The sequence below is a fragment of the Hermetia illucens genome, chromosome 2 (assembly GCF_905115235.1).
Source record: "Hermetia illucens chromosome 2, iHerIll2.2.curated.20191125, whole genome shotgun sequence".
Lineage (NCBI taxonomy): Eukaryota > Metazoa > Arthropoda > Insecta > Diptera > Stratiomyidae > Hermetia > Hermetia illucens.
In genome coordinates this window covers 179,471,386-179,483,630 of record NC_051850.1, presented here as the reverse complement: position 1 = coordinate 179,483,630, position 12,245 = coordinate 179,471,386, and the positions used below count along the sequence as shown (strand labels likewise).

Sequence of the window (12,245 nt, the reverse complement as noted above, 5' to 3'; positions counted from 1 at the left end):
AACTTCCACAATCGACGAAGTAAGGAGCGCCATGACGGAGCTAGAAAAGTTATTTTGTCGGCCCGTATTTTATGAGTTGGTATTTATGACTTTGACCAGTAAGGATCACTCTTTGATGTATTTTCGGAGAACTCCTGTTTGTACGGTTGCTATTAGAAGTGGCGATTTATTTTCGCAAGTGAGCCACTGAGTTGGGGCTGAAATCCTTTTTGCTGAATATGAAAGCATAACAAATATTGACTTTTATACTAATACATATTTTGTGGATATAGCTTGAAGCGAATCAGAAGGATGATTGCTTGCCGTCCATTGTAGATATTGATTCCGCTGAAAGTGCCTAAGTCCAATCATGATATCCTGGGCTGATATCATGTTACATACTAGACTGGTATACTCACGTGTGTACAAACACTTACCCTGATGGAAGCATGTCCTAGCAGTCTTAGCCCTTCCGGCAATCGCTGGCAAATCCTCCTGAAGCCAATAGGCCAAAACAATCTAACAACTCACCATGTTTTCATCTTCCCCCTTCACTCTTCGTCCTAAACACTGGAAGCCTAAATAAAACTCAGCAAATTCAATTATCAGTTTCATTCCTCCTTTATTTTCTCCTCTCAATTCGATTTTTTTGCTCCACAAAAAAAAAACAATTACGTACTCGTAGTCTATAAAATTACATTTGCATACAACGTCTCCTCCCAACCTCTCCTTAATACCGTCTCGTATATCGTTTTACATTCTAATCTTTGGCATCGACTAAAAACTGTACAAGGGAAACTCAAAAAAGGCTTTTCGTGTTTCCTGCTGAGAGTTGGCCATAGGCAACTGTTCCATGGGAAATATTTACAAAATTGTATTTCAAACTTAAACTATCTGCAATCGGCGGCCTCGACAGAAGCAGGATACACCCTTGGATTGCGGCGGTGGCGGCGTCAGTTCTGCAGTCCACTCCCGACGCACCAGCGGACATGACAATTGACCACATCCTGAAGCAGCGTTGAATGAAAGGGGCACGGTGAGGGATGGCGACTCATTGAATTGCTGTTGTGCCCCGTGGCCCCGGCTAAGCCCCGTGACGGATGTTTAACCAGAATAGAAGAGTAACAAGAGTGAATGGGCAGGATCAGTTCAAATCGCACGGGAGTCCTGCGACATCGCGAGGAGCCCGTCCTAGGAAACTTCAGTCCGCTAACATGGCACTAGTGCAAACAAGCCTCCGCTTTGTTGGGGGGTCTCGCACTCCCAAAAATAATTTTCCATTTAGAACAAAAGCGCTTTGATAGTCGTCGAAATCGACATGGAAAGAAAGAGAACTCCAACCCTTTGGCTTCCCACAGGACACAGGCAGTGTTGTGGCTGCGTGGTGGCGATATCGGTTTCCTTTACTTTCAGCTGTTCACCACAAAACTCGTTACGTTTGGCCAATTGCACGATTCGACCCCGTGGTTGTTATTGTTGTGGTTGTTGTTATGATGGTGAAGATGATGATGATTGTGATGGATATTGTGATGCAGGCCGCGGATGCTATCGGACGGGTTGCCGGTGTATATGTTGTTTCTCCGTATGGACTGTGTGTGGGGACGCTGCTTGTTCCTTGACCACCACTGGACTGCATTCGTTTCTGCAATTGTCGGATTCGAAATGTTGGTTTTATGGTCAACGAACTGGTGGACTAGAACGCAATGTTCGATGAGGATAGACGACATGGGGGTAATAGGGGTATGGGTGATTGGGAAGTGGAGGTAGCTCTCGGTTGGCACACTTACCATTTCTATTTGATGATTTTTTCCTGTTGGTGGGTGGGGGAGAAAGAAAAGAGAAAATCTGTAGTTAGAATCATTCGCAGACAGGAGATATGTACTTATTCTAAAAATGAACTTCTTCCTATCTTTATAGTAAGTGTAGTGTCATTTAAGTGATAGATGTGAACAGGTACTGCTGTAACTAAAGACTGAGTAAAGTGCACTTACCGTTTGTACCGAACGATAGTGATCATTAGTATTGCACCTATTATTGCGGACAGGAGCGAAACGATTATTATAGCTAGTGGCCAACCTAATTCTGATGCCCGTTCTGGAAGAAAAAAACAAGAAATTTGGTTAATAAAGTCGATACCATCTTTGAGCCTTATGTGCTTAGCAAAAAAACAAAATCCTAAAACGAAATATAAATGGAACTAGTTATTACATGTTCGCCTTCATCCGTTGGTGAGGTATAGCGCGTCAAGCACTGCTACCAACCGCAGTTCTCTGAAATGCGCTCCAGCTCCCCCAAGACTTCCCGTGACGCTCGCACTCCTCCTCTACTGTCTGAGCACGTGGTGTTCTTGAAGCGACCAAATCGTCGGCCATCGTGGGGGAGCAGATTCCACTGCCTGACATTGCCCACAATGCAATTGCCGACCCTCCTGAATGTGTGACCTATCCACTGCCGCTCCCGCCTTCCAATCACATCACATAGGAGCACCAAGACTGTACGCCGACCAAGCTGTTCGTTTGAGATGGTATCAGGCTAGCGCATTCTGACGATATGGCCCAGCAGATCTGGCGGCCGGGTAACATCTAATGCGGTGCCACCGTAGCCAGAAGTCACGCTTCCTAGATATAGAAATTGATCGACGCTTTTGATACTCTGTCTATAGGGAGAGTACGACGACCCGTCAGACTAAGAATTTTGGTTTTGTTGGTGTTTATCTTCAGTCCAATTTTACTTGTCTCTCTTTCCAAATTCAGAACCATTTGGCCAAGGTCCATGACCCGGTGAGATAGCAAATAGATGTCATCAGCGTAGTCGAGGTGTTTGAGGAAATATGTCATTGTCCATTGAAATCCTCCCAGTCCTCCGGACAGGGCAGCATATAGAACGTCACCGATAACAAGAAGAAGTAATATCGATGAAAGGATGCAACCCTGGGAGGTTCCACTGTGGACCTCAAAATCGTCTGAGATTTTACCTCGGTGCAGCACGTGATATCACATGTCGCTCTGACAATAGCTATTAGTTTCTCTGAAATGTTCCTCCAGCGTATAGCACTCCAGATATACTCCTTGTTCACGCTATCGTGAAGTGAACATCTAAACTCCACACCCTGTTTCAAAATGATCGCTAAAGGATAGCAGCGAAAATCATTCTGGTATCTGTCGATAAAGCTTTGAAGATGTTCTTTGATAACTTCCAGGATTATCTTATCTATTATCTTTGCGATGGCAGGGAGTACGCAGACACCCCTCCAATTGCCACACCCAAAACGGGCGCCCTTTTTGGAATTTTAACGATCATCTCCTTCTTCCTCTCTCTCGGATAGTTTTCGGATTCCTCAGATTTCCATACGAGTGCAAGCAGCAGATCCGTAGTAACTGCAGATGCGGCGATAAATAATTCTGCGGGGGGACCGTCAATCCCAACGGCTTAACTCCGTTTGAATGCATTGATGGACGAAATGATTTCTCATCTGGTTGGAGGAACAGTCCGTATCCGCATATTACGATGACTAGCCATTTCATCCACAAGAGGATGAACCTAACGGGATGTAAGATGGTTAAGGACCCTGGCGAAGTGATCTTCTACCTTTTCTGTTGTTCATCATGGTGGATGAGAGGTCGATCGTTAACCTCCTTTGCAGGAATTTCGAAAAATTTGCGACCACATGTGGGCTCTTTCGTGATTCGATATAGAGTTCTGAAATCATTGCGATCTGCGGCATATTCCGCTTTCCTAACGGAGTTTGAGCCCATCACGCCCGACATTACTCCCAGAGACCAGTAGAACCTTCAACCCTTTCCGTTCATCGATCCGCTTCCACGACTCCGCGGTCTGGCAAATCTTATGACATCCTTTCCGATCGTAGCAGACGTCCTGTGCAGCACCCGAGAAAGTAGCATTTTTAATGGTAGGCCGATGCACATCGATATTCCTAGGAGCGTTACTCAGTAGATCTGACCAAGATAGCTCTCCCACTACCGAGCGACAACTGTGTCGTACAAGCGGTCGATGTTGAACTTAGGGAGTCGCAGCTCCCCAACGCTGCGAGAACTGGCGGACGCAACACACAAGCGAACGTAAGCGACCATCAGATGGTAATCTTTTTCGAGGCCAATGTCAGCGCTTCTCTTGTTACGCACTTCCAGAAGCCAACTCCTAAATACACTGCTTGTACGGCGTCGGTCTATTGGCACCCAACTGAATGGCAGGCTCTGTGCTCGAACAGTTTGCCACCAATGGCGAGGTTGTAACAGTTGCAGAAATCCATGAATCTCCCACCATTATCATTACGGTTGCCAAGACCAAGCTTCCCCATCAAATGTCCAAGGAAGGTTTAGTTAGATCCCACCTTGACATTCAGATCACCCATCACAATCACAATGCCACCTTCGGAAAACGAGCCCTAAAGCGCGTTTATTTGCTCCACTATGTCGGATGTCTCCGCTGATGAGTGGCATTGTTGAATCGTGATGCTTCTTAACCTGGATCGAAATCTAGCAGTCAGGAGTCTGTCATAAACTGGTTCCCAGGTCGAGAGAGCGCGCCTTGCTTTAGCCGTCAAAACACCCCGCACCCCTCCAGGGGCCATTCGTTGACTATTAGCCAGCAATGAAGTTGACGCCTTTCTCTATGTGTTATAATATCCGATGCGAACTCTGCTGTCGCATCAATATCTCGATGGGAATTTGGTCTCCATGATGATAAAAATCAAACAAGTCTTGACGGAGGCTTGGAGTCGTCCGATAATAGTGGTGATTACCAAGTGCTGCTCCCAATAACACCGAAATAATGGTTAAGTTGTGAAAGTTGCATCTCTACATTTTGGACAAAACAGCGAATGCGGAATTAACGCTATTAATGCGTTTTGAGTATCAAGTTTTCTTTGCCTCCTTTCCCAAATCCAAAGCTATTTGACTAAAGCAAACTGGAAGTATTACTGAGGTTATTTTGACGATCAGCCTCTATGAAACAGGCACTATCACTGGTCAGTGGAAGCAACCTGTCCCAAAATTAACGATTTAAGTCTCTCGGATCAATGCCAACGGTGAACTGCGCTATCAAATTTCATGACGTATCAACGCAATTCGGGTGAAGTGACAATTCTTGTGATCGATGCGTCAACGAATGCCTCATTTCCAAAATTTGCTGTAGTGTCGCCACTCTATCGCCTTTAACGCGTCTAAGCGCTGACTGACTTTCAAAGACAATGGGCGACGTCTTGCAGTTAGGGTTGCACCGCTGACGTTAACTCAGTAGCTAAGATTGGTCCGAGTATCGAAGTTGAGTGGGAACGACCAAAAGGCGTGATTCGGATGAAGGGAAGCTAAGGAAAATGCCACTACTGAAAGGAACAAAAGCCAATAGAAGAAGACGAAGACGACAGATAGTTGAAGGGTTCCCGCTCTATCATTCGAAGCTGATGTAGTTAAACTAATTGAAGTCTTTCTCAACCTCCCTGGCTCTGCGATATTGAAACTAAGCCTGAAATCATCAAGATCGTTAACAGACTGCTCACCAATGTAAACAAATCCTTCCTAACTTTTTTTAGGGAGAAGAGACCTGGGTCTATCAAGTGGATGATAGACCCTGCCATCCACTTGACGGCAAATCCGACAAATTGAAGAGAAACTTTCTCGCTTTGCTTCTAGCCCACAAAGCTCTCACTTTGGCCTGGAAATCAAGTTTTTAACAAAATATAGACAACTTTCGGTTTCGTCTAGTTCAGAAGTAACTCATCACACTCTGCTTCCTCTCTTCTCTAGGAGCATTGTTCCGAAGTGGTTACCAGATGTTGTTTGCTTCCTTTATATATAATTCATAAACATTACATGAGTATGAATTGTATTCTTTGTAAACTGTGGCTTGTGACTTGCAAACGGTGTGGCTTTACCCTTTCTCTGCTCTCTTGACGTAATATTCCCGGCCCACCAAAACTTTCAATTTGTTCCGTCCATCCGTCGGCCACTTTATTAACTTTTATGAACACCTGTGCTGCTCTTCAGTTCAACCACACCACAAATTATCCTCGCTAACATGCCAGAATGGCTTCTCAATCTCCTCTTCTTCTTCCCTATGTTGCTTGTGATGCCCATCATCCTGCTCTTGAACTTAGCTCTGCGTCATTCAACTGGGCTCCCATTCTCTCACTATTAACCTGCAACCAAGCCATCCTCTCCTGTTCTTCCATTCTGTCCAACCTTCTTCCTAGTTACGTTCCTTCCGAAATCCCTCCTACCCATTATGGTTCACCACTAAAATTCATAAAAAACTTCGTCTGAAGCAAGCTGCAAGGAAAAAGTTTTTATCCACCCGAGGCCGTGCAGATTTTGACCATTTCAGTGCTCTGCGATCTTGAGTTAATTTGCTGATAGTTAAGTCTAGCAAGGATTATCTGAACAGTGTTGAAGTTGAATTTACGCGTAGTGACTTGAAGCTTTTCTGGTCTCACATCCGTAACACCTGCAATGCTTCCCAGTCCTCTCCTACTTTCAACGAATTCTCTGGTCCCCCTTAGCTATCCTATGATTTATTTTCCAATTACTTCTCCTCGGCTCATAACTCCTTTCCCTCTTCTTCCCCTCTCCCTCTTTTGGCTGCAGCTTCTTCCGTATCTCCTACCATTTTCCTCCTTACTCCTTCCTTGGTGGCGTACCTCATTGACAACCTTGATGCCAATGTCAAACCCGGCCTCGATGGTCTTTCGAACCTCTTTCTGATTAAAATTTCTAAGTTTATTTCCCTTCCCCACTGCATTATTTTCAATAAAACCCTCTAAAAGTGTCATTCTCCCAGCCTGTGGAAATAAGCCCCCCAAGGCAAATCTGGATACTTTGGCCCATTGGCCCATTAATAAGGTGGCTCTTAATGTCAGCAAATGCCACTCGATGTGTTACTCGCTTAAAAGCTCTCCCACTCCTTTCTGCTTCTCTCTTGGCGGTTCTTCTCTGTTCTATCTGAACTCTACCCTCAACCTGTGCGTAAACTTCGACGATAAATTCCGTTTTGAGAGCCACTGCTTCGATATCACCAACTGTGTTTCCAATATGTCTGGTTTGATACTACATTCCTGCACTGATTTCACCTCGATCCAACCCTCCATAATGCTTTTTAATTCCCTCGTAAGAGGTATCCTTGAGTGTTGTTCCGTGATTTGGTCGCCCCTCCGAAATTGTGATTGTCTTATCCTAGAGAAGATACAGCGCAAATTCACCCGCTCGCTCTTCTTCAAGACAAACCTCCCCCGTATTGACTATCCCACCTTCCTACGTACCTTTCGTCTCCCTTACCTCCAACAACGAAGAATCTTCCTGGATTTTTGCACCTTCTTCAAACTCTCTACCGGCCTAATGGTCTGCTTCGCCTCTGCTGATAGCATTCTTCGCAACGCGTCCTACAACACGCATAACGCTGATATTTTCGGTGCGTCCTTCGCGGAGCTCGAAATCTATTTTCATTCCATTCATCTATTTATTATCGATGCAATCGAATATGCTGATTGTCCTTTTTTTGTTCAGGGATTGAGGAGTCCTAAGTCCGATGTCGGGCCAGACCATATGGAGAGCAACTTAGTCCCACTCTTTATGGTCCACGGACTCCTCTTCTTGATTTTAACACCCAAAGTTAAAAAATCAAAAGAGGGACAAAGACGGCTCCGGTTTGGCACCAGGGCAGAGGGAATATTACTATCAACCGTCAAATAGATTGTTTGTATGGTTTTAGATGGCTTACTTAACTTAAATGGTAATTCATGTGAAGCAAATTCTGATACTTAATAGTGAGGTTAAAATGACTTACCAATAGTTCCATCGAATGTAAACGATGTCTTTGTGGGTCTTGCCCACGAGCATAAATCACAGGTGGTAATTCCATCGGCAATTATCGACTCCTCCAAGAATGGAGGTCGAGGTGGCGGTGGGACGAATCTTCCATTCCATAACCCATTTTCACTAGCATCGAAGGGCATAGGTGATCCAAAGTCGTCATCATCATCATCGTAAAACCCCAGAAAAGATGTTCCTATTCCGTGATATGTATCATCATCCGCCGAAAACTGTCTAGACCAAAGATCATCGCTATCGTTCGCTGCTGAAGTGGCTAACGGAAATGGGAGCGCAAACACGTCTGTTGCAGAAGGGAAAGCTGCACTGGCCACGGAGGTATAGTTGAGGGCAACGTCCTCAACAACTATTGCTGGCATTATGCACACAATTCCTGACTACTAATTTAACGTGGCCTTTTAAGCTGTTGACACCTGAATTCACCTGACTCGCTGGCGTGCCTCCCAGTTAGCGACCAGGTCCTGTAAAGTTTGCGTGCTACGCCGCACGACCGCGACTCCAAACACCTTAAATTTCGCTGACACGGACGCACATCTGAAATGATTTATGAGAAAAACGCATATAGAGTGTCGTTCCTTGGTCAGATATTAACCTGCAAAAATTACACACAAGTCATAGTAGAGGATAAGCTATGGCAGATAGAAATCTCATCGAGGTACTAACATGATCTCTAAAGGCCTCCATGAATAATCAGACTTAATAATGCATGCAAGGGATGAACCGGGGATGTGATCTCGGGTTCATCTGACTAATCGGTTCACTTCATGATTACCTTCAACTGCGTTTTCATAGAATTTCCAGCTTCCAAAATTTTCCGTTGAAAAAGATTCTATAACGGATGATATAATTGGGGCTAATTTTCGAGAGCCCCTAAGTCAACTTGCACAACAACCTGCTGCTCTTATTTTCTTTCCAAGTAAGATTCGGCGAAATCACATCATTTTAAGCACAATTTTCGTCAATTTGCAGAGAAGCGAACTTCGCGTGTATGTAAGACTGAAATTCCCAACAGATAATCGCATATTGGAGAAAAGATACGACGACTACATAGCAAGAAGCTACAGTGGCTGCAAGGTAACCTGAGAAACATCTCCGCAGCTATAAATAATTTCTACAACTTTTCTAGGTGTACCTCGCGTCCGGAATCCAAATGAAAGATGATGGTCAAAGATATGCCAGGAAGATGTGCAGAGATGTACATCTTCACCTGAGTTATGATAAATGTGAAGCGTTCACGTACCACTGCATTCATAACTTCAAAATTCAACGTTACGAGTAGCAATTTGAGCTGAACATGGACGTCAGACTTTCTTGTCTGGGCCCATCTCAGCTCCTCCCTGCAACACCATCTGCACCTTTCGTGTTCAGTGCAACTGTCGGAATGCAGTCGTGCTCCATGTGCCACGGAACGTTTGAAATTAATTTTACAAGGACTCCCTATTTGCAGTCTGTATGGAACACTGGGTGCATAGGAAGTTGATTGTGCTCAAAAAGACGTCCATTGTCATTGTGTTTTTTGCTTTGTTGGTTGACTAAGAAGGAGCCATTTGCGGGAAACTAAGAGAGTAATGAGTTAGAAAAGTAAATAATAAAGTGCAAAAAGCTATTAGTATAGCGAATGCGGTAATGATAGAAACTGTTTATCTAACGCCAATTGATTTTGATTTAATGGGGACAAGGGGTGGTAGGCGGAATACTATGAACTTAGCAAGCGATCAGGTTTTGTCAGATAGTCGGACTTTTTTTCTCATTTCACAAGGCGTCTTAGAATACCATTGCAAATACGCGGGTTAGATAAGAGGTAGCTAACTGACGCAAGTGAGTGAAGAACATCAAATATGCGCAATGCTTTTCATCCACCATCCAAATTCAAGCAGTGCACGGGAAGACAAATCTCCTATATGTAATCTCCTTGGTCTGAAGGAAATATATGCGCCCCCAAAAATGTTTACATAGCATTTTCATAGCCAGTTCAACACACACAATATGAAATGAATCAAAATGGTACTTTAAACGCTACGAAACTGTTACTTTTGAACGACCAACCAATTTAGTTCAGCGTTGACAACTTGCAATGAAAAACAACTTTAATATTATAAAATTGAGACCTTAAAAGTCACATCCTAGTACTTAATTTTACGTATAATTTGGGATCCAGAAATATAATTTTCTTTTCTGGGAAAAATAGAGCTCAAAATTAGGGGATACAATAGAGGATTTTTCATGGGGAAACGGTATGAAGGGTTATTTCACGATAGCAGATTTTTACCGATTTCAGATTGGGTTGGGGAGTTTCAGGGAATGGGTCCGTTAATGAAATGATTACTTTCGACCCTCCGCATTGCCTACCTTTCCAACAAATGTTAAAACTGGCTTCGGAAAGTACCAATTGAGACCTTTCGTTTGATACCGCACATGACTATATTGGGTGAAAAAAAATCTACTCCTTCCTACTGCATATATGGGGCCCCCTTAAATTTGATGTGGAATAATATAACTCACTGCATGTGTGAGCGTTACAGTTCCCACATTTCCACCAAATTTGGTGTCAATCGCTAAAACCATCTCCGAGAAAAGTGCATGTGACAGACAGACAGACGGACAGACGGAGAAATCTCTACGGTGGTGTATGGTTCACAGATTTGTTTGGTGGACTGGCGATATGGGCGTGCGGTCGTCAAGCCATACAATATAGCATGCGTCAGGCGGCTAGTGGCTTTGTGTGGGTAAAAATAAGCGGTATATTTGTATAAAGCTGCTACGCCCCACCGAGCCTCACACTGCCGGAGTTTGAAGACCTGTAAGATGATCTTGTTCACGACGCAAGGAGACGAGCTCCAAAGGTGATAGTCATCGACTTCAATGCGTGGGTTATCGAGTGGGGCAGCAAAGCGACTAACGAAAGAGGGTGGTGCTTATTAGAAGCATTTGCCCAGTTGGATGTAGTTCTGGCCAACGAAGGCGATGTAAACACTCATCGGAACCGGGGAACTGGTTCAATTGTAGATCTGACTTTTGTCAGCCCTGCGCTAGCACATGACATGTCCTGGCAAGTTAGCGAGGACTTCACGTACAGGGACCACCAGGCAATCACCTTTGAACTAAGGATTGAGCCACATGGCAGGAGATCCGCACCCCAGAAGCCAAAATCCAAAAGAACACCAGGATGGTATGCAAAAGCGATGGATGAGCAAACATTCATGGAAATGTGGCTAGCAAAGCAGGCACCTCCACCGATAGAGCTCTCCATGTTGCATAAAGCGTCTCTAAAGCATGTGACGCGTCGATGCCTAGGAGATACTCATTCCCCACTAGAAGACCCCATTATTGGTAGAATAGTGAACTTTCCAGCCTTCGATCAATTTGCCACAGAGTCAGACGAACGGCTCAGAGGGCAATAGGTAGGATCGATCAAGGGAAAAAGGAGCATGCCTATAGGGAAGCTCTCAAGAACCCTAAGTTCGCCATTCAGTGGAGTAAGAGGGAATGTTTTAAGGAGCTCTATTTAGAAGTGGACACAAATCCGTAGGGTGGGGAAGGATCATTTCCGCATATCACGTGCTCTATGCTCTTGTTGAGAATAATCCAGGGGTTATTTCCCGAACAAGAGGAGGGTACTGACACTTTTCAACGTTCGCTGAATGTAACGTCGATTCCACCATTCACCAGGGACGAGTTGTTGGAGATCTGCAGTCGAATAGGCGACAGCAAAGCCTCGAGTCGTGACGGCATACCCAATAAGACCCTCAAACTTGCCGTCAAATGTAGACCGGATATGTTCGCGGAACTGTTCGAAACCTGCATATCCGAGAGAGTGCCTTTCCTGTACCATGGAAGCGGCAGAAGCTGGTGCTCCTGCCTAAGGCTGGGAAACCGCCAGGGGAACCGTCATCCTATAGACCCATATGTCTTCTAGACACTATGGGGAAAATGTTGGAGTGGATTATTTATACTAGATTAGTGCCAGTGGTCGAGAGCCACGGGGGCCTTTGAAATGGGCAGTATGTATTCCACAAAGCCAGATCAACCATTGATGCCATCAAAATGGTTACTGGCTTGGCCGAAAATCCAATTCACGGTAGGAGTTGTACCAGCAAATATTGTGTAGTGGTGACCCTGGATGTGAGGAATGCATTCAATTTGGCCAATTGGAACCTTATTCGAAAATCTCTGGCGACGATTGATGTTCCCACCTACCTCGCCGCTATTATCGATAGCTACTTGCATGAGCGAACACTCTGGTATAATACCGATGATGGACACAAGGAGTACGTTGTCTCCGCGGATGCCCCATAGGGCTCTGTACTGGGCCCACTACTGTGGAACATTATGTATAATGATGTACTTAACCTTCCGGTTCCGGAGGAGGCCACGGTGGTGGGTTACGCCGATGATATAGCACTGGTTGTGGTCGCAAAGCATCTC

General features: G+C 44.8%; 1 protein-coding gene across 2 annotated transcripts in view; it reads right to left on the bottom strand.

Annotated features, from left to right (window-relative positions):
• Positions 1-576: 576 nt before the first annotated feature.
• LOC119649818 overlaps positions 577-12,245 on the bottom strand; it is a 78,152-nt gene continuing 66,483 nt past the window's right edge. For both annotated transcript variants that reach the window (XM_038052149.1, XM_038052150.1), the window contains 4 exons: positions 7,777-8,354; positions 1,971-2,073; positions 1,767-1,789; positions 577-1,621 (listed from right to left, as the gene is read on the bottom strand). In XM_038052149.1, the coding sequence (XP_037908077.1) occupies positions 1,389-1,621; positions 1,767-1,789; positions 1,971-2,073; positions 7,777-8,179 (762 nt within the window). In that variant the 5' untranslated portion in view covers positions 8,180-8,354 and the 3' untranslated portion in view covers positions 577-1,388. The remainder of the gene's footprint in view (positions 1,622-1,766; positions 1,790-1,970; positions 2,074-7,776; positions 8,355-12,245) is intronic.